The 23,107-nt window shown below is 36.0% G+C and overlaps 2 protein-coding genes across 3 annotated transcripts in view; one reads left to right on the top strand and one right to left on the bottom strand.

Annotated features, from left to right (window-relative positions):
• Positions 1–1,405, bottom strand: part of LOC122645312 (basic proline-rich protein-like) — a gene marked incomplete at its 5' end in the record, with an annotated part of 8,461 nt that extends 7,056 nt beyond the window's left edge. Inside the window, 2 exons of the mRNA XM_043838627.1 lie at positions 971–1,053; positions 1,373–1,405. Coding sequence (XP_043694562.1) covers positions 971–1,053; positions 1,373–1,405 — 116 coding nt within the window. The remainder of the gene's footprint in view (positions 1–970; positions 1,054–1,372) is intronic.
• A 14,113-nt stretch (positions 1,406–15,518) lies between these two features.
• Positions 15,519–16,993, top strand: LOC122645604 (transcription factor MYB20-like). Of its 2 annotated transcripts, XM_043838916.1 has the most exons (4): positions 15,519–15,759; positions 15,951–16,080; positions 16,239–16,382; positions 16,425–16,993. In XM_043838916.1, exons 1-4 carry the CDS (start codon positions 15,627–15,629, stop codon positions 16,900–16,902), a joined length of 885 nt encoding a protein of 294 aa, XP_043694851.1. In that variant the 5' UTR covers positions 15,519–15,626; the 3' UTR covers positions 16,903–16,993. The 2 variants fall into 2 exon arrangements, with proteins under 2 accessions (XP_043694851.1, XP_043694850.1); XM_043838915.1 differs by having other exon boundaries at positions 15,520–15,759; positions 16,239–16,993.
• Positions 16,994–23,107: the final 6,114 nt, after the last annotated feature.

The raw sequence follows: 23,107 nt of genomic DNA, 5'->3' as shown, positions 1-23,107 counted from the left end.
TAAGTTAAAATTGATAAGAAAAATTTTATTTTAAAATATTTATGTTTTTTAAGAAAAATTTTATGATTTTTAGTTTTTAGGAAAATGGGATTTGTGATTGAGGAAGAAAGGGAGGTAGATTGTATATTATATTTAGTGAGGAGGGGGAAGAATTTTTTTTTTTTATTTAGTATGTGTAGATAGGAGGAGTTTTGAGATTTTTTTGTGGGTGTGAGAAAAGATTTATTTTAAAATATATAAGAAAGAATGTTTTTTTTTTTAGGAGAAGAGAAGTTATTTTTGAGAAATTTTAGGAAAAAGGAATAAATTAAAGAGAGGGTAAAAGAGATATTTTTTAAAAGGAGGAGAGAAGAAAAGAGGGAGGAGAAGAGAAGAGAAAGAAAAAGAAAAAAGAAAAAGGAGGATTAAAGAATATTAATAGGAGGAGGAGGAGGAGTAAGGGGGGAGGGATGGGAGGGAGAAAAAGGAGGGGGAAGGTGGGAGGGGGGGAGAGGGAGAGGAAGAGAGTAGTTGTGTTGGTAAAAGGAGGGGGAAGGGGGGGGAATATGAAGTTAATAAGTATGTTTTTGTTTAAAAATTTTTTATGTAATTTTATTTTTTTTTTTTTTTATTTTTATTTTATGTTTTTTTGAAAATTATTTTTGATTATTTGTTTTTTTTTTTTTTTGTGGGAAGGGGGGTTGTGGGGGGGGGGAGGAGGGGGGGGGGGGGGGTAGAGGTGGAAGGGGGGGGAGGGGAGTGTTTTTTGTTTGAAGAGGAGAGGGGTGAGTTAGAGAAGAATATTATTGAAGAAAAAATTATGTTTAAAAATAAAAGAAAAAAGAATTTAATAGGAAGAAGAATGATTTTTGAGAAATATATGGGGGGGAAAGGAGGGGGGGGGGGAAGTGAAGGGGGGGGGAGATTGTTTTGTTGTATGTGGGGAGGTAATTGTTAGGGGTGAGGGGGGGGGGGGTTTTTTAGAGGGTTTGGGGGGGGGGGGGGGGGGGGAGGGGGGGGGGGGGGGGGGGGGGGTGAAGATTTGTGGGGGGGTGGGGGTGGTGGAGGGGATGGGTTTTTTGTGGGGGTAGAGTTTGTGGTGGGTGGGTTTTAATTTGAATTTTGGTGTGGGGTTAGTGGTTTTTTGGGGGGGGGGGGGTGTTTTTTTTTTTTTTTTTTTTTGAAAGTTATATAGTTTGTGTTGGGGTTTTTTTTTTTTTTTTTGTTTTTTTTTTTTTTTTTTTTTTTTTGATTTTTTGTTTTTTTTTTTTGTTTTTTTTTTGTTTATTTTTTTTTTTGGGGGGGGGGGTGGTTGTTTTTTTTTTTTTTTTTTTTTTTTTTGGGAATTTTTGGTTTTTTTTTTTTTTTTTTTTTTTTGTTTTGGTTTGTTTTTTTGGGGGGGTTGGGGGGGGGGGGGGGGGGGGGGGGGGGGTTGTTGTTTGTGGGTTTGAGGGTGGATAAAAAAAATAATCCCAACTAGCTCAATCTAATCCCATATTAGAACAGCAGTGACTCTACCCTTACCCAATCTACGAGGTGGTGTTCCAATCTGAAAATCAACCTGCTTTCGCTGGGTCTGAGCTGTCTACAGTTCAGTATCAGATTGATCTACATGGCCGTCCACATCCAACCCCAAAATGGCTACTGATTCCCAGCAAGAAGATCAACCTAAAATTATCTTACTTTTGGGATTTCAATGAACATATAATTGAGGAGTGTCAGTATGAACACATCTGAGCCAAGTAACAGAAGGAAATAAAAATGTCAAAACAGTCCTTCCACAACTCTATACTCTAGGCTAAGCTTAGAAATAACTCGATAGATGTTTCTATATCAGCTGAGTAGAATAAAAGAATAGCAAGCAACTCTAAACCAAAGGAAGAAAACAGGATATTAAAATAAGGAAGTACCTCCGGAGCCAATTGAGAAAGGTCTCCCACAGCCCCGCCATAGTAACCAAACTTGAATCCAAAAACGGCTGTGAGAGAGAAGAATCGATCGAATGCAGAAAAACCCTAACCCTAGCTTTCAGACGAAGGGACAGTCCAGTAAGGAAGACACGGAGCCACCGAAGCCACGTCTGGCGGCTGTCTGAAACCTTCAAGAACAAATTGCCACCTCGGTTCGTTTTCTGGTAATATGGTCGATTCTGTCGTAAGGCATTTCGAAAAATACTACCATGTGTCAGAGGTCCAAAGTCGTCAATGGATCTTGAGTTCCAATCCAGGCACGTGGCAGAATGGTCGCTGGATCTAATGGCAGACCGATGGAGCTCAACGACATGACTTCGGTACTTCACTTCTTCGTTGGCTCAAATTGGATGCGGGAAGAGACGGTGGAGTTGGCGTTTTAGTCTAAAGGGTGTCAAAAGTTGACCCGCATTGGTAGGTCCGATCTGAATCCAACGGTTGAAATCAGAGTCTGATCTGATCTATTATTAAACGTGTTGGACTTAAGCATTGACTGATTAATAATCACCGCATACTGTGATCGATCGATAATCGCTCATTTATGATCCGTTTAAGCCTATATTGCTTGTTTATGGCTTGTTTAAAGACTATTTATAACCCTATTTGTCAATAAGCCCGACTATTGCCAGATTAACTTGATTACCTTGAGCCTTATGGATCATTAATACACCGACCGAATAGAAACATGTCTATGCCCCTGACCTACAAGGCCCAATTACCTAAATGGGCAGAAACGATGCACGGCCATAAATTGGTGGTGCCTGATTATGTCCGATTGAAACTGATCGTGCCTGACTAGTTGACACCCCTACCCTTTTTGATATTGCCCTTTTTGTTTACATTTCTTATTTTATAACGCTCCCGCCACTACGGTGACTAGGGAGGGTCATAACGTATGCAGCCTTAACTCTGCTTTTGCAAAGAGGCTGTTTCCAGGCTCAAACCCGAGACCACCTAGTCACAATGGAGCAACCTTTACCGTTGCACCAGGGCTTGTTATTGAGGCTCAATATTTTAGAAGGTTGGGCTTGAAGAAAGAGACAATGGTTTAAAGCTTACCTTAGGTTGGTGGCCCACCTAAAAATATAGATTTTAAACAGGGAAAGGACGCAGGTCAAGACTCAATGTACAGATTGACTATCTTGGGCTTAGGTTGGCCCAACCCAATATTGAGAACCACTCTTAATTTCCCTGTGTATGATTATGAAATCTTGTACATGGACCCAACAGATTGGAAACCAAAATAACTTTGTTTAGCTTTAAATGTTAATCTTGTGTGTGAATTTGAATATTGGACAAGAGATCTCTATTTGATCGTATGGTCTCTACACAAGGGTCTAGGCCAATGGGGGAGCATGCCTAAGTATCTACCCAGCCCCAAGGGGCAGAGGCATCATTTCACGGTACCCTGTGAGAGGGCATAGGAAACACCACCAAGTAGAGATCTTTTTCCCCTGAATAATATAGGTAAAATATCCTTGCACATAAAGTAGTATTAGAGCACAAGGAAGTAATAATTTCTGATTAAGGAGTAGATTGTTCTGATTAATCAACAATTTTCAACAGGTGAAGGTGAAAACAAACAAGAGGTTCCATTTAATACTAAACAATGGTTGTAGCTCAGTGACTTTAAAGTTACTTAATATTTAGTCATAGGAAATAACTTAATTTAGGTGGAATCTTGAGGTTCCACATTAAATCCCAATTGTGTGTGGACCCAAATCAAAATTTCTGTGTAGGCCCAAATCACTGGGTCCTTTCCATTTTCTGTGTGGGCCCAATTCAAATTTTCTTGGTCCTTGAGTGGAAACAAATGGTGAGAAATAAAAGAGCTTGACTCTTGAGATTCCATTAATGTAGAAAAAGGTTCAAAGTTTGGACATTAATAAAAATTGGTGTAGAAGACTGAGGTGATGCAATGCATGATGAAATTTATCAAGGAAAAAGGAAGATTTGAGTTAAAGTTCCTAAAAAAAACCCTATTTCAACTTATCACAAGTCCTTTTGAAGGTCTTAACTTGAGACCCATATTAGTATATGCTGGCATTTTTTCCTCAAAAAAGTGCACAATTTCTTGAATTAACAAGATATTTGAACAAAGCTGTTTTGTGTTAGGTTAATAAACTTGGTTTTATAATGGTTTTAGTCAAACAACACTAGTAAGTTTAGAGATAACCTCATAAATTGTTATGGAAAGTACTGATTGGGTTTTATTGAACAACTCTATGCTTCAACATATTGTATCTAACTGCCAAAATTGTACCTAAAAACTGAAATGTTTTTATTTGGGCAGCCATGACTTGGAAGATATAATTACTTTTAATGAGAAGAAATTAGGGTTTGTTAATAAATTCATATGTTGGCAATTAACTTAATAAAAACATTTATGATAGCTTGAGAAAATAAATGCTACTTCTCACTTTGTTACATCCCAAGAATATTTTGTATCCATGAATATATTTAATCACTCAAATAAAACATGTTTATTTTTATGATTGACTAATTATATGTCATATGAAATTTTTTTTTTTTTTCTAGAGCATATAAATTATTTATATTTATATTTAATTTATTTGTACATATACGAAGATACATATGTATTACATCTATATTTTATAAGGGAAAGAGATCTCTACTTGGTCGTATGGTCTCTACACAAGCATCTGGGCCAATAGGAGAGCACGCCTGGATATCTACCCAAGAGCAGAGGCGTCATTTCATGGTGCCTTGTGAGAGGGCATATGAAACACCACCAAGTAGACTGTAATAGTATATCTTTAGAAAGATATACAAAGCATAGGTGTAAACAATATACAATACAACAAAAATATGGATAGTATCTTTGAGCTGCCAAATTTTCTATGCCCTATGCCCTTTCACATGGGCATGCGAAAAGATCATTCTGCCCTTGCTAGTCGATGCCTATGCGTGCACTGTCATTGGCCCAGCCATTGGTATAGTGACCATATGACCAAACAACATTCTTTTTCTCTTTTTATTTATTTATTTTTTCTTTCTTAAAAAAGTGATTCTATCATTCTCTGTGAGAGGGTGTCGGATACGTTGGCACTTAGAGAACCCTTACTCATAAAAATTAATAGATAGTGTGGTAGAAAGGTTTATATATATTTCTAGATCTAGTTTCCCTCCATCCACGATGAATGAGATCCCATTCACTGTGGGACGGGAGAGGGCGTGAATAGATATCGGGAGGGTATTTTGAAACATACCAAAACCCTAGAATGATGGGTGAAACGTCCTCTATGGGTGAAAGGAAACTTAGTCCTATTTTTTTCTACCAAACTATCAGATCTCATAGATTTAGAAATACTTTTGTTTTTCCATTTGGAAAGGATAACATAAATAGAATCCCATTAATATAAAACTTCTCATGCAGACTACACTGGTAGCAGGTCAACAAGTGAAAACTAATTACATAAGCAAAACTTCTAACTTGAGAGAGTCCAACCTCCATGCCTCACCAAGTGGGACAACCATGGTTGGTAGCTAAACACATTCAAAGACAAAGCAAGCTAAAAGGGAAGTCAATGCATCTTTAATACAATAAGTGACAAACAAATGCGTGTGAAGAAAAAGATAAGGTGGGGAGAGGAGAGAAAGACTTTTGGTATGGTATGGTATTTTAAGGGGAAGACTCGGGTCAAGGTTTGCTATGTGGAGCAGTGTTTGTTGATCAATGATCTCCCCATGGGTCACATTAGCTCCATAGTTTTTTTTTTTTTTCGGTTTCTTTCGAAAACAACAAACGATAGAACTCATATTTCCTGTTTGACTGACTTTTATATGTGAAGAAGCCCAAAGAAGCCCAAATATTTCTAACAAAAAAAAAAAAAAAAGACTAATGGTTTGATTGATCCTCAATGGACAGTTGTGAAATCATTTTTTGTTTTTGTGGGTCTTAGATTCTAATTTAAGGTCTTAGATTCTAATTTAAGTGACAATTCCTTATTTGATTCATTTCTTTATTCTCTTAAGGATAAGATGGAAGACATTGCGGCCGTGTTTGCCTATAGTCCTTATAATATATTTTTAATCTTCTGATGCCAATGTAGAGTGCCGTCTCAAGGCCAATGGTGCATGTTTCTTATTCAACCATATTTTTTCGAGATCAAGTTTATGTTTTTTCGTTGAACTAGGATGGATGACCTCTCGAGAAATTTGTATAGGACACTACTTTGGTAATGTATCCTCTCTAGTTGGAAAAGGGCTATTGATTATGATGCATGAGACACCATCATTTATCTCCTACTTCATAATCTTTGTAGTCTATAAGAAATAGTAGGAAATAATTTGTTACATGTTATGTTAATTTATAATCTTTAATTACAAAGTTATGAAAAATCCAAAAATTGATGGAGATGTAAACATTTGCAAATCAATGATCAATCTACCTCAAGTGTTAGTAAATGATAAGATAAAGATAATAAAAGTAAAAATGGTTGAAAATGATTATTAATTTTCACTAATAAACAAGGTCTATTTGAGATATTTGACATTGGTAACCTTTATATATATATACTTATTCCACCACTATAGGTCTATGAGATATCTATAAAAAAAAAAAAAAGGGTCTATGAGATAGATCTCATATAAAAAGGGTTCAATCCCCAAACCCCCCCCCAAAAAAAAAAAAAAAACTCAAATATTTTTTAGAAATTATTATGTTATTAACTATTAGGGAAGTAGTTTTTTGTCCGGGAGTGTGGCCTATGCCAGCACTCCCATGTGTCTATCTCTCTCCTCCTCAAAACAAAGGGGCAAAGATGTCTTTTCATATGGGGAGGAGAGAGATAAACTCATGGGAGTGCTGGCGTAGGCCACACTCTCGGCCAGTGTTCTTTTCCCCTAACTATTAATTTCTTGTCTAGTCTTTTTCTTTAAACCGTATGATTTGGAAAGAATGTCATTATCCATATTAATTTTGTCCTCATGAATTTTTTCGGGGGTATAATTGTCCTTTTGAATTGTCATATAGGAAATGTGTATAAGTGGCTTTATCTATCAATAGTGACAATTTGGCTCTTTTTGATTTTATGTTTCACGGCTCTGCATCCGTGAGCTTCCAATTCTAATCTTTCAAGGCTGGTTTTAATGAAATGCTCTCTAAAGAACAAAATTCTAACAACTTAGAAAGAGACATAGTTAGCAATTAATAAGTTCATTTGATTTTTAGCTAACGAGGGGGGGGGGGGGGGTTTCATACATTGTATGAGAAACCATTCTCATATTCCCATACCGACAATTCTTTCACTGTGTGGAAGTGTTCTACGGAACCCTAAGTCTATGCACATGGTCAAACAAGTCATTATCTAATTTTGAGTTAAATTTATCTGAATACTTCATATGTCAATATAATGTTTTGATTTTTGTTTAAAATATTAGATTTATTTTGAAGAGAAAGTTTTCCTCTACCATAAGTGAAGGAAAAATACACATATCTAGAATCATTATTACTCTACTTTTATTAGACGAAATTGAAAATAGTTCGCCCTTCATAATAATGCCAATCCCACTACTATAATGCCTCATGATCAAGGGATTCCACTTCACCTGGGATGATCATTATTCTTCTAAGAAACTTTTTCCATTATAGCCCTATCTAGCAATTTCAATTGATTATAATACAAATTATTCAATTAAACCGAGAGTAATGCTGAGGAATATTTACATAATTGGCACTGTGCACTGGGTTGCTCATTTTTATTAATTCCTTATAACCTAATAATCTCTTATAATTTCCAGTGTAACTGTTTGTTATTAGAGTGCATGCAAAACTTAAAGGAAGAAGGATCTCTATGATGCCAGAATGCAGATTCTCACCAATGAAGGGGTGGGAAATCAAATTATTCAATAAGGGTTTTTTAATGGAGAGAGAGAGAGAGAGAGAGAGAGAGAGAGAGAGTGTGTGTGTGTGTGTGTGTGTGTGTGTGTGTGTGTTGTGGGGATATAAGAGGGTGTGCGTATAATCTGTACACTAGCGCCATGACAATCTTTTTCCCAAATTTATAATAGGACGTTTTTTAGACATCAGAAATGATTACATTGGCCCCTCACATGATTATTAGTAAAGCTTCTTGTTATCAAAAAAAAAAGAAATGATTACATTTTTTTATCTTCGTTTGATGGTTTCATCTTAAAAATCATTTACTTTTCATTCACATGTCCTAAAACATGGGATTTACAAAACTCCATTTTATGTGGTAATTTGTGTATCTAAAATGTGTATTGCATTTGGGGTTAATTAAGGAGGATCATACCTAGCTATGGCCTCCTCCTATCTTATGGAATGATGAGAAAATAAGAATCAAGAATTGTTTCCCTAAGCACTTTCTAATTATTTATAGGGTGAGCGTGCAAAACTGCTGGATGGGAAATGAGGGTGCACAGTGCACCCACTCTCACCCATCCGACGGTTCTCTGTATGCCTGTGTACCATACATGGTCGTGGGCAGAATCTGTTGCCTTACTTATAATAATATTATAGAAAAATATTCTTCATGCCACTCAGACACGACACGCTAGCATCTCTATGCTTATCTCTCTCCTCCTCAAATGAAATGACCTCACTATATTGGCGAACCTCAATGATGTGCTTTCCTATGCCGCTTGCTTAGAAAACTAGAGTCTAAGGCATCTGTATTAGTATTTGTATCGATCTTAGTCGATATCGACCGATACAGATATAGATCAGCCATATTGAGCTTGATTGGATCATTTTATCCCCCTCAAAATGCCGATACCTTGGTTTTTTAGATCATTTTACCCCCTTACTACGGAATCGTTATCATATCGACATCGGATACCAACGATACTGATACCTTGAACAGTGTAGAGAACCCTCTCCTAATTAGCATTATTTATCATCTCTGAAGTCACACTAAGCCACTTTTAATGATCATAGAAAATCAATAAGGGTTTAAGCTAGAGACTGAACTCATCCTTGCACCATTAAGAACTCAATGTTAAGGTGGAGGTGGCCCATGTAAGAAACTTAAGAATCACAGCTTATTCAAACATAATTTGATGATGGTAATTAACTGAGATTGAGAGAAAGTAGAGAGTCATGGACTACTGGAGGATTTTAGTTTTTTAGTTGGTGTCAGCATTGCCTCAATATTATGTCATTTATTTTTATTATTTATATCCCATCCATATTCCATACCAATCTCTTTCCAGTTTTCCACTTGAAAAGCATTTTTGTCCAAATGTGAGTGACAAAGGTCCCTCACACTCTCATGCCAACATTGGGAATATATATTGGTGGCACCCACCACTAAATGGGTCCCACTTTTGACATTTTATCTCACGGCCCAAATAGTGATTGCTTTGACCAGATCCTTAAACTAATCAATTATCAGCAGGTTTTACAACTCGGGGTCAGATCGGTCTGATTGGTCAATCTGAGCCAAAGTCAATTCCGATTCGACTCATTTGGAGTCGTTGATGGTAGAGGTATCGAATGTCTAACTAATATTGTATTAGTGGTATCAAAACAGAGAAGAGTAAAATGGTGTAAAAAATCATGGTATCAGTATTTTGAGGGGCAAAACTATCTGATCCAATTCGATACAACCAATTTGTATCAGTATCAATATCAAAATTAATGTCATCCGAGACCAAGACTGATACATGTACCTATTCTAATCATGGTTTGAGGTACTAGTATCAGATCACCCGTATCGATATCGCTAACCATCGATCCCAATACCTACTTGATCTTGTGTCGGTGGAACAATATGAATCAGGGGTAAAACTGTAAAAAAAATTGATTTTTAGAAAAATCAGGGGCAAAACTGTCCAATATGGACCAATCCATGCTGATTCGTAATGGTATCGTAGTAGTTTCCGGGTGGACAATATGCAATTCGATACTATGCACTAAATCCATGATTCCATCAATACTTGTTCATGCCTGCTCCTCACCATGGTTTGAGGTATCAGTATCAGATCGTCCGATACGACTGATATTGCACTGTTTTGAAAGTGATCGATATTAATACCTGGTCAATACTGTATTAGTGAAACAGTATGAACAAGGGGTAAAATAGTAAAAAAAATTATTATTTAAAGAAAACCAAAGGTAAACTTGTCTGATACAACCGATTCATGCCTATACCATATCCAACACTAAAACCATATTCTTGTTGATCCACTATGTAGTCATTGTGGAGGTGAGGAAACTATTTTCCATATTCTTGTTGATTGCAGTTTTGCAAAGGCAGTTTGTTTGGTAATGGTTTGGGATATATTTCTTCTTCATCAGGAGATCAACATATTTTAGGTTTTTTGATGAATTAGAGTTCATTTTCTGTCTTTTGCAAGAAACAAAAGCATTAACTTATATCTCTTTGCTCATTTTTACTTTGGTATATATAGATTGCACATTGCAATCACTGTTTTTGGGCGAAAAGAATGGCGGTCTGAGAAAGTTATTCCTGTAGCAACTAAAGCTCAGTGAGAATTCCTAAATGATACTGTGTTACCAACTTTCACTACTGGTTCTATTTTGGATTGCTATCTTCCTTCACACGATTTAGAATGGACACTATCACCACCACCAAGATATACCAAGGTGAATTGTGATACAAGTTTTTGCCAAGGAATGGGCAAAGGAAGTCTTGGATTTATTTTAGGAATTCTATGGGGGCTTCTCTTCTTGCTGTCTCTATGCCATGCTCTTTCACAACGATTATAGTTGGTGAAGCCATGTCTATTTGTTTGACGCCGTTAGAAAGTATTTTTGAAGGATATGTGCATTTGCTGGTGAAGTCGGATCATAAAAACTTTGTGTCTTATCTCCAACATGGGGTGTGTAATCCACCGTTAGAAATAAAACTTGTATTGGATGATATACTCCCTTTATCATCCTATTATACTTCTTGGTCGTTTCATATGTTCCAAGGGATGTTAACAGTGTTACTGACTCCCTGACAAGAAAGACATTGTTGGTAACATGTACAACAGTGTAGCCAAATTCTGATCCGTAGATCCAGAAGTTATGTTCCACTCCATCCATGTATATTACAATTTAATCCTAATACAGTTTACATGTTTCTACCAAAAAAAAAAGGTGTTTGTCTGGATGGTGGGAAAAAAAAAACAGAGAAAATAATAACAAATTCTGATAATCATAGAAATAGGACAGGAGAAAAGTGATTGGTGGGTGTGGGTCAGTTGGTGTCAAGTGGGTGCCACACGTTTTGACCTTAGGAGGACTGATCCTTAAGAAATATAGTACTCTCTATTTCAACGGTTTCATTAACTGTCATAACTGCCAAGATTTTGGGAGCAGGTTATGTATGATAGCCCATCTCCCATCACAAACTCCCCGCAAGTGGGGTGAAGCCAAAACTGTGTCAATTGTAAAACTGTCCTTGTGTCACTTGTCTAGTTGTCTTAATAGTTGATTAGTTGAAAGTAGTATCCCCTTTCACATGCTCCAATGGGAATGGAATCTTAACAAAAGTCAGATGATCACACGTCCTAGTACTAGTAATCAATATCATCCCTACGTCATCAGTCATAATCTTTTACACTATGGCCACTTTAAAACATGGGTTGGTTCATCTTAAAGGTAGAGATGTCTCTATTTGTGATCATATAAACACTAAATAATTAATGTATATTTCCCTATGTATGGTTCTATTTTTCATTCGCTGATGTTCTTTCACCATTGAAACCTTAAGGTATTAGGTGGAGATAGTTCCTTCCTCGAGTATATGAAGACATTAAGAACAGTGAATTTAACCAAAATAATACTATACATTTATTATTCTCAACATTTCAACATTGGTAGTATTGAATGGCCAAAGGGAAGGGTAGTTTCGATTTTTATAGTATTGTAAGTATCAATATTCGATACAACATTGGTAAGTATCGACTGATACAATCAAAAAGTGATTTAGTTTTTATTTTTAATCAAAAAGTGAGTTTTTTTTTTTTTTAAATCTTGAATTGGATTGATGCAAACCAATTTAAATAATTATTTATTGCTATAAATATTGACTAAGACCGATACAGATACTGATACCATTAACTAAAACCATGGATGATTGAAGGCTCCAATTTTTCACATAGTCATAGAAATCTCCATTTAAGTCTCCAAGCAAAATATCCTCCTTATCAGCTAGTCAATATGTCTAGAAGCAGCATAAATAGGGTTTAAAAACTCGGAATCTGACTTGGGATTGAATTAGATTGGAATCGATAGGAATTGATTCGAAGCTTAGTAAATAAAATCAAGAAGAAGAAACAAATATTTTCTCAGATCTAATTTTTTAAGAATTTTTTTATTCAAAGAGACTTGTAGATCTTACAAGAGGTAAATTTTATTGATTTTTTTGTCATTTTATTGATTAAAAGAGGAAAAAAATATAAAAAAAAGAAGATCAAATAACATTCATGACCGACTTCAAAATAAATTATAGTAATTGATGTTGATTGGAATTGAAGTCGAGCGTCTTTTATGCTATGGACTGTCCCAAATATGAAATATATGTACTAGAAACTTCTTTTTAATCACATTGCTAGCATACGATAACACTACCACATCATCAAGACTAATGCCCTTGGCAGCCTTCAAACCATATACAACCACCATAATTTTGCTAAATTTTTTTAACAACAAAAATATACCGTCACACGTTTCTTAAAAAGGTCCTTCTAGGTGTCACTATGTCTAGTACCTTTCTTAAAAGGGTCCTTCAATTCTAGGTGTCACTATGCCTAGTGAAGCATAACACTTCACTATTTGTCACTTGGCAGTACATGATAAATGTCATCGATATATACAAGCATTGCAGTGTAACTAGTGCCAGCTGAATGGGTGAAGAGAGAATCATCAGCCAAGGATTGGTGATAGCCTACATCGGTAAGTGTCCGGGTGAGAGTCGCGAATAAATTTCGGAATACCTGTTTAAGACCATAGAGAAACTTGTTGAGTTTGTTCTGATACCATATAGAATTTGAGAATGAATGGAATCATTTTATTATCACATGTGAAGAGTTTATTTAAGAATACAAGAGATGGGATTGAATCCTTTGAGATAAGGAAAGAAAAATCAAATAAAATAAAGGAGAGATTGATCCAATCTCAACCAAAAGAGAAATAAATCAACTCAAATATGGGAACTTAGGACTCTCCCAATTGAGACCACGTAATAGTTTTGGTAAACAATCCTAGAGAATTGAGGACAACTGTGCTAGGCAGTTAGTTGAGAGTGGTGTGATAAAGCCCATCCTACCAGGAGGTTTCAGGTCCGAGCCTCTTGGTCCTCATCTTCCCAATCATGATCTTAATCATTTATAATTTTGTTTTATGAATAACAACCCTCGACTAGTATTGAGTTTTCTTAGATAAACAGTGCTTGCTAAAGTGGACAAAGTTTTCCAAATAGATCATTTGGAGCATTTATCACGAAGCAATATGAATGAAGGGCGGCATTTAATTTTATGTACTCTCTCTCCCATACATATTTTTTTTTGGACAATTCTCCCATACATATAGATTCATTGATAATGCCTCATAAAAGAATTAGGATCGTTTGCTAGCAATGAACATAATCACGTAAAAGAAGTGAGAGGGGGAAAAAAAGAAGAAGAAAAGATAGATTTCATAGACAACGAAAACATGTATACAACACATATAAATGACACCTTTATATAGGTATATTTTCAGTGGGAGCTTCATGCATTAAGTACGGTTTTTGATTATTCTTTTTGGACTTCTCATTATGTCATTGTCATGCTTATTTCTCCAGTATAAATGTGAAATGATAATATTTACCCTTATTGAAATAAAAGTAGGTAATAAAGTCATACAAGATTCCAATCCTAAGCTATACATGTGTGCTTTATCCAAAAAAAAACTATATGTGTCTCTTCTCACCACTTCTATGGTTATTTTCGGCATACCTCTGGCTCTTTTAGTTCTTTCAATATGAAATAAATCACTTCTCTGAACTAGAGCATTCAAAGACCTCCAATACACATGTTCATGTAAGGGTGTCAATTTTGGATCAGAACCGGACCAAAATCGGCCACCCAATAGCTTATTGGTCCGATTCTGGATCTATCAATAAGTTACTGATTTGGTTCTAGATCTACCAATTAGGAACCGATAGAACTAGAACAAATTCACATCCTAATCCTTTATATTATATAATTTTTAGGATTCAAGGTCATGAAAGCTAAGGTTAAACCCTCAATTTTTTAGTCTTCCAATTTTGCCTGGTACAATTTGTTTTTTGGTAATGGCTTGTACCTTTTGTCTCATATACTATTTTACCAATGATTTTACTGTAACTTTAAAGGTCCATTTGGGAATGCTAACTTAAGAACATACCTTAAAATGATCCTAATTTCTAAGGGTAGTGGTGTTCCTACTTATTAATTAATACAAAATAAGAGGTAATATAGACTCAGTTCTTTGATTTGAAGAAAAAATGAAGCATATGTCATGTGATTGAAATTAGTGTCTTCTTGTAATATCATTAAATATATGCAGCATGTGTTAGGGAGTTTTATTTGTTACTTTTGGACTGCTTGGAACCGTTTAGGAACCGGAACTGGCTCACCCATTAGTTAATGGTTCGAGATCTTAAGTTTGAAACTGATTAACGTATTTATGATCCTGGACCCCTTAGAGTTGGAACCGTTAAGGAAACAAACCGATAGCCCAGAACTGGACAATTGACACCCTATGTCCATGCCACCTCAGACGAGTCTCAACTCTAAACTGCCACTTGTGAGGATGGTTTCAAACACAGCACAGACTTTTGAGTGAAACCAATAGAAATCACATTCCCATCTAGGATTGATGAGAACTCATTAAATGGGTAAAAATCAGAAAAGATTTTCTATCTTCACACATTTAATAGTTCTGATTTCTTTAAAGATTTAAGGTATTTTAGGAAATAATTTATACTATCCCGAGAAATCAGTTTCCTGTGAAAATCTTTCAAAACAAAATCCAAATGACATGAATAGCTAGGCTGAAGAAATCCAGGAATTCTATCATCAACACAAGCCCAAGAGTACCTCCCTATTTAAGGGAAAAAAAAAAATTAAAGCATTCCAAAAAGGAAAAAAGAAATTAAAGCATTCCAAAAAAGAAAAAAAAAAGAGAAGGATTTCTTGGGTACTTGACATTGTAACAACAACAACCTGATGATACTTTCTCAGCCATCTGATCAGCATCACCTTATCATAGTTGAGATAGAAGGTCTTCATGATCTGATCATAGAGAATCTTGATATGAGCAATCTCATAAGGACCCACATATGGTATAAAGTATAAACACCATAAATAAGAAATTATTAATGATTTTTTGGGTATTAAGTGGGGATTCTAGAGTGTCTACTGACGGTGTAGGGAAGGGAAAGAGTATCTCATAATCTTAACGCTTAAAAGTCACGTAAAGACAGCGGATGAGGTGGAGTTTTCCAAAAAAAAAAAAAAAAAAACATTGCTGTAGTACGCGTTGTCCCCTGTTTGACACGTGTACATGAATTTTCTTTATAAATCAAGGTGGTGCCCCTCCATTTCCTCCAGTTATCTATTCTCGTTCCCTGTGTCTTTCTCTCTCTCTCTCTCTCTCTCGCTCTATCTCTGTTCTCTCAATTCTCTGGGCTTGGGTTTTGGATTTGTTGTGATCAGATGGGAAGACAACCTTGCTGTGACAAAGTAGGGTTGAAGAAGGGGCCATGGACAACTGAGGAAGACAAGAAGCTCATCAACTTCATCCTCAGCAATGGCCAATGCTGCTGGAGAGCTGTTCCTAAACTTGCAGGTCAAAAAAATTTCTGGGTTTTCTTCTCCAAAGCCTAAATGAGCTTTCTGCTTGTTTTAGACTAAAAATTCTATCTTTTATCATCAAGTCAACAGAGTAGTGGTGAAATATAAATAGAAAAGAGTGGATATTGGTGTTGGGAATTTCTTTTTAACTTAATCTTAATTGGTTTATGGTGGGTATTGTTGCAGGTTTATTAAGATGTGGAAAGAGTTGCAGGCTTAGATGGACCAATTACCTTAGACCTGATTTGAAAAGGGGTTTGTTATCAGAATCTGAAGAAAAAATAGTTATTGATCTCCATGCTACTCTTGGCAACAGGTTCTCTCTATTCTGTAAAATTTGCTCTTAAAAAATACATTTTTTTTCTCATTAATTTCAGGCTAGCATTTACTATGTTCATGCTCTGAACTCCTCAATTTTGCTGAACTCAAAAAGCCTCTTTTTTTTTTTTTCTTTCTCTTTTTCCTGTTTTGCAGATGGTCCAAGATAGCTTCTCATCTCCCTGGTAGAACTGATAATGAGATAAAGAATCACTGGAACACCCACATCAAGAAGAAACTAAAGAAGATGGGAATTGATCCTGTCACTCACAAGCCAATCTCCACTTCAATTGATCAAGAAGTACTACCCCCACCACTACCCCCACCATCACCACTACCATCACCAACACCACAACAGCTGGAACAAGAATTTGCTGTTTCTGCCATTTCTGAAGCAGACCAGAACAGGGGAAATGAGATATCTTTACAGCCAGCCATTACTGAGATAAAAGAAGGAAATAACATTATGAGCATTACAAGCCCATTTTCTACAGACAACAATTATAGTTTCTGCACAGATGAAGTTCCTTTGATAGAACCTCATGAGATTCTAGTCCCTAATTGTGGGCCTTCTTCATCAACTTCTTCTACTTCATCCTCTTCTGTTTCATCTGGGATCTCATCTGGATTCATTGAAGACATGCAATTCTCAAGCTTGGAGTGGCCTGAATACACCAACATGACAATCTGGGATGAATTTAACTATTGGGATTTGATTTGTAGTGAAGATGATGACAGGAAACTAGCCAATGATTCTGCCCTCAATCAGTTCCAAAGAGTAGTTTTTGATCAAGAACCTTGGAAATTAGACCCCTTGTGATTATATTTCAGTAGGGATTCTGTCCATTCTGTGGTTGTAGAGAATTCTTGTGGTCAAAAAGAGAGAACCCATCCAATATTTTCTCAATTTCTGTGGATTAAAAAGTTTTATTTTGGGTTCTGTACAGTTTCTGCCTCTCCTTCATAAAAAGAAGAAAAAAAAGGAAAAAAAAATAATGAATTGAGAGAGAAGTATCCCAATCTAAGATGTACTTAGTTTCTGAATCCCAATTTCATAATAAATAAAAATTTTCAAATGCCTTAGTAAACATTTCCAAGAGCAGAAAGAAAATCTATTTTTTAACTGCTAAATTGTCTTATTGGATTTTCTCTCTGTATTTATTCTTGAAAATAGACCACTTTGTGGAAAATTCAGTAAGGGTAGCATTAACTTTAAAGCAACTAATGATATGGTCAATGTAAAGCAGGTTTGGGTCAATTATAAATAAAAGTCTTCATTCATCCAAAAAAAAAAAAAAAAAAAAGTCTTTAGCAATTCCTCTTGAGTCTTTATCTACCTTAAGAGAATGGTATTTGAAATTCAAGGTTTTAAATGAATTTTATATGAAAATTTAGCTAATGCAATTAATTATGTACAAACTTAAGTGAGTTACTTAGTAGGGATTACAAAGATTGCTTTGTCTTGTAAAATGGAATCGTAAAATACTAGTAACAATGACTTAGGTCCAAACATATACTCATGAGGAAACCATTTTATTTCTATACGACATCAATGGTCAAGCATGTTGCCATGTTCATAGACAAATGATTCTTGATGCATCAATCAAGGTTGTTCGATTAAAGGACTTGAAAATATCGATCTTTATAATCATAATATGTTGACAATCTTGGTACCTAAGTTTTGTTTTAAAAAAAATTTAAGTACTTAAGGACCGATATTTTAAAATACGTATGTGAAACTTGGCAAAAGTGAAAATCGCCATAGACTTAATTTATTTAAGAAAGTGACTTACGAACTATTTGATCATGAATCTTTCTAGATTCCAATTTTTCTTTGAGGGGGGAGAGGGTAAGATCTTTTGATTCTAGTTCAATTGTGTATAAAATGTTACATTAAAGCATTGGCTTTTTATATCACTTCACTTAATATTTGAAACAATCTCATTTCTATGGTGTGAGACATCAATGGTCAAGCATATTGTCACGTTCACATTTCATGATTACAGACAAATGATTTTTGATGCATCTATCAAGGTTGTTCCATTGATGGACTTGAAAATATTGATCGTTATAATCATAATATGTTCACAATCTATGTACCTAAGTTTAAAATCTAAGTCCCTAAGTACCGACTATATTTAGGCTCAATTTGTTTTAACGTGAAATACCTATTTTGAAAGTGGAGAAAAGGGAAATTCGCCGTAAACTTAATTTGTTTAAGATCTAAGATGACACAGTACTTTAGTTTAATTCTTGAGAACCAATTATAGAATAATTTCAGAATTTAGAATTAGAGTTTCAGCTAATTCTATATTTTTGGGATAATTCTCTAGAGGTTCTAAAAATAAATGAAATTCCTTTTATATAAAGATGTTTGCATGGGTCCATCTCTCAAATGTGGAACTCACTAGTACAATTGCCACTCTTATCCATAGGACCAATTATTGGATTAAGAATTAACATGTGATTATTGCATGTGATCTTCACTTTTGGGAATTTTATCCAAAATTATTATTCTAGCTAGTACAGGTTAAGCTTTGAAGATTTAATTTGAAAAACTGAAAAGTACCTTACCATGAACAGTGTAAATAAAGTTAAGTGGGTTAGTGGTTTTATAGTATAAAGGTTCAAAAATAAAAAATACCAAGCAGGCTGGAACCCCCTCTTGATTAATTACTGATTGGGTCTAGTTTTATCAACTAGAACTTTGATTAATCAGATGGTTTGGAGATTTGGTCAATGGTTGCCCCTTTCTCTTTCCACCAATGGCTTAGATTTTAGTTTTTATCTCGGAAGAGGGATCTCTAACCAAGTGGAATAAAGGAGTGCACCAATGAAGTGCGATAGAACGGTATTATACATATGAGAGCATTTATATGTGGAGGAGAGAGATAGAAGCAAAGATACTAGTGTATTAACCCTAACGGCTTAGAGAACCTTTTCCCTTTTATTTTTTGGAGGGGAGGGACAGGACTGTTTTAATGACTTGGAATTGATGTAAATATGACAAAAATAAATTTTACCAAAACTAAAAATAGAGAAGTAAATTCATGAACAACAATAAACAACCCTCTTATAAGAAATTAAAATTAAAAAAGAGAAAGTCATCTAATTATGATAAAAATAAGGGAAAAAGAAAGCTGTCATGTCACATGGCCCTTGCAACAATGCGGGGGTCAATGGGAGTGCATGCACATTCAATAGGAACGGCCTCATTGAGTCGCATTGGCCATTACATCTTCCCTAGGTCTGGTGCAGAGCCATGCACTCTGGCAGCGATCCCCTACCTTAAAATTAAATAGTAAAAAAATAACATAAATAATATTTTGACTTCAACATAAGACATTAACTTGAGGAATTAAAAAATTACTCAATTATTGAAGCAAAAAAAAACAGTCACACGCTTACTTTCAACGCTCAAAGATGTTCAGAGTCAGCTAAAGCTGCCAAAGTTCCAATGTGAGAGAGAGAGAGAGAGAGAGAGAGAGAGAGAGAGAGAGAGTTGACCCTTAAACCTTCTAAAGGGGCGCTGTTCTTTGTGCCGCAGCGCCGGCTATGCCCAGGCACATGGGGGTGAGTGCAATGATCACTTTGTCCCCTGAGTGGCAGGCCCATGTGCCTGAACGCAGCCTGCACTGCGGCACAGAGAACATTCTCCCATAAAAGCATATCAAACCCTTTTAACAATTATTTTTGGGGGACATCCATCCTTTTAATCATACAATCAAAGGTAAACATCAAATGGGAGTGCATGCGCATTCAATAGGAATGGCCTCATTGAGTCGCATTGGCCATTACACCTTCCCTAGGTCTGGTGCAGAGCCATGCAACCTGGCAGCGATCCCCTACCTTAAAAATAAATAGTAAATAAATAACATAAATAATATTTTGACTTCAACATAAGACATTAACTTGAGGAATTAAACAATTACTCAGTTATTGAAGCAAAAAAAACTGTCACACGCTTACTCTCAAGACTCAAAGATGTTCAGAGTCAGCTAAAGCAGCTAGAGTTCCATGGTTGAATGCCTTCCAATGAGAGAGAGAGAGAGAGAGAGAGAGAGAGAGACTTCGTTGACCCTTAGACCCTTTAACAGTTATTTTTGGGTGACATCCATCCTTTTAATCATACAATCAAAGGTGAGAGTGGCAATGAAATTGTTTTAAAGAAATGGACACAGGTTTTTCACAACCCCATAGTGAAAAATCACCCCAATGAGAAGCCAAGGGACCAATTTGTTCAATAGGGGGAAACCCATATTCTATTTGAGGAAAGAGAATGTCAGTGTAAATTCTCGGTTCATTATGTAAGAGGACATTAAAAAAGGGGTAAATGTTCTTTGCACTTAGGGCATAGGATGCACCTAGACACATGGGGGTGGGCAAAATGAACACCCCACTCCCCTAATGACCGAAGTGGTCACTGCATCCCGCCCCATGTGTCTGGGCACAGCCAACTCCCCCGTGTGCTCCAAACAAAGAACATTGCATACCGACATGAGCAAAAAAAAAAAAAAAAACTATTAATTGCAAGTGATACTCCTAGAAAAACTTCTTCAGCTCTTTTGTTTTCTCTCTTGTGAGTGTAAAAATCAGAAAAATGTGAAGGTTACTATCATTCATCTGGGACCTCAATTTCTAGTTCTCCCCTGCAATTTCCAAAAACTTAAACCATCGCATTCACACTCTTGTCTCCTATGATGGGAGTTAAAACCATAAAACTTAATTGAAACCCATTAAACTACATGTATGGGAGGAGCCTCATCAAATGGTTTTTCTAGTCTACCATTAACACCCAATGATTGACAAGTGCCAAACTGGTAGGGCTACGAAGTGCGTTTTTTTATGAAAAAAACTCCTTTTTAGATTCGAAAACAACATGGAGACTCGTCACATGTCACATCATATATACACACTGGTCCACTTCCAAGACTCAAAAAACCCAGTAAGAGTCAGTGAGAGAAACTTGAGCATCTCTTGCGCGAGTGGTTCAGTCTGCGCCTTTCAGGTTGTTACGGGTAGCGTAGAGAATCTGAATTGGAAAATGATTCAGTTCTTGTATGGCGTGCTGCTCATAGTGGTCTGTGCAGTATAGACTGGGTTGCGCGTGCAATGATCACTTTACTCCCATTCTGGCAAGGTGTTTGGACAGGGATAAGGTGGTTATTGTATGCACGGCTCAGTCTACGTCGCTCAAATTGCTACGAACAACGCGCTATAGAAGATCTGAATTGAAAAACTTAACAATAGAAGTCAGAAGATGGGTCCCACACGCTACTCTCCAATTTTTGTTAGAAGTTAGAACAGTAGTCTTCCCCAGCCATTAGACCCATTACACACACACACGCGTATAAAGAGAACATATCCACAACACAGAAAGCAAAGCCAGAGAGAGAGAGAGAGAGACTATAAAACTTCAATTACCCAACCATGGAGTCGGTGGTGCTCAACAGCTCTGAGTGACAGGAGCACGACTAAGTCTATTTTGTTTGATACACGTCAAAGGTTGTGATTAGTTTAGAGAAGGAAGAAATTTTTTTGCCCCACCAGACATCACCAAATATCAGAAACTTAAAAAGGGAAAGAAGGAATATATTACTAAAATATATAAATAATGAAAAAGGATAAAACCATCAAAACCAATCCACACTTATTTCAGGGGATTGTGAGTTTTGGTGTCACTTTACAATGATAACTTCCATGGAAAGGTATAGAGTTTTGGACAAATAAGCAGAGAGAGAGAGAGAGAGAGAGAGAGAGTGGAAGACTGAATGGATGATGAGAGAGGAGTAAGGAACATGATGAACCCATTTTGGAGATTTGTTTAATGTATAGCCATAAGAAACAATGAGAGTGTTGGGTTTTTTAATTTAATTTTCAATCTCTACCCGTTTTTTTTGGGGGATAAGGCAAAATGTGGCAGAAGAAGATGGACCATTTTTTTATTTGAAGGTTGGGGTAGGAGAGGGAGATTTGAGGCATATCATATCTTGTGTTAGGGATGAATAATCATTGGTCGGTTGTGCCACACATAGTTCCATTCCATTGGTCTGTTTAGTGCATTGTGGGTCCCTCACTTCCAGTCCCACTCCATTGACATTTTCCTAACTGGAGGAAGAAGCCTGGAGGTACCTACCTTATATTTGATAATGACTTCGAGTCTCTGTACTCAAGTATATTTCAACTTCAATGTGAATATACTTCTCTATATGATCTTTTCTTACATTGGGTTAAGCCCAAATGCCACTGTTAAGTAACTCTTCACCTTCCATTACAAAGGGTTTTGAGTTTTTGACTTTGTAAGTAAAAGAGCTAATTTGGATTTGATCAGGAAATTTAAGTAACAATCATGCTAGATTTTTTATTTTTTGGTTTTGTATATCAAGTATCTAAGGTTCTAGTTCTACATTAGTACGCATTTTGGGTTTGAAAAGTTCGAAAGGAACTACGCCGACATGGTTCTTCAGTCAGTGGACTGAGTTTCACATTTGAATCTAAAAAAGTGGAATAACAACTGTAGCACATATGAGCATGAATATGTCTCAGTCACTACAAGATTGCTTTTTTTTTTGTTTTTTTATTTTTTTGAAGTAACATTAGAACCCCACCAAGGAGAAAGGTAGGATTTGCTCTAGTATCTCCCTATTTTCTTTGTCAATCACTTTCATAGATGATGATAACTTCCTACCTTTTGTAATGTTTTGGTGTTCATTCCTATTCCCCCTCCATTTTGAACTCTTATCCTCTTCAGTTCATGATAGCTTCTACATAATTCTTGTTTGTGCCAAAGTGTACCAGGTTTTTAGTTAGTTGTTTGTGCCATTAGAAATAAAGGATCAACACTTTCTTAAGGATATGCTTCAACAACTCCTCCCAATAACTCATGATTTGGAAGAGTGGCAATAAAGACACATAACCCAATTGGCTTCTCACTTCTTTCTCTGGTCAATGTGAATATCAATTACATTCCCAACTTTTAGAAACCTCTCCATTCCTAATTCATCATAAACTTATATTTCTTTTTG

The sequence above is a fragment of the Telopea speciosissima genome, chromosome 11 (assembly GCF_018873765.1).
Source record: "Telopea speciosissima isolate NSW1024214 ecotype Mountain lineage chromosome 11, Tspe_v1, whole genome shotgun sequence".
Taxonomy (NCBI): domain Eukaryota; kingdom Viridiplantae; phylum Streptophyta; class Magnoliopsida; order Proteales; family Proteaceae; genus Telopea; species Telopea speciosissima.
The sequence above is the reverse complement of the archived record's forward strand: the minus strand, read 5'-3'. Positions and strand labels throughout refer to the sequence as shown.

What these genes read in the sequence shown, in the direction of transcription:
- LOC122645604 (XM_043838915.1), top strand. Translation starts at nt 15,627, where the DNA reads ATGGGAAGACAACCTTGCTGTGACAAAGTAGGGTTGAAGAAGGGGCCA. An exon ending in AGCTGTTCCTAAACTTGCAG is followed by an intron (nt 15,760 to 15,950) that starts GTCAAAAAAATT and finishes GTATTGTTGCAG; the next exon opens with GTTTATTAAGATGTGGAAAG. An exon ending in CATGCTACTCTTGGCAACAG is followed by an intron (nt 16,081 to 16,238) that starts GTTCTCTCTATT and finishes CCTGTTTTGCAG; the next exon opens with ATGGTCCAAGATAGCTTCTC.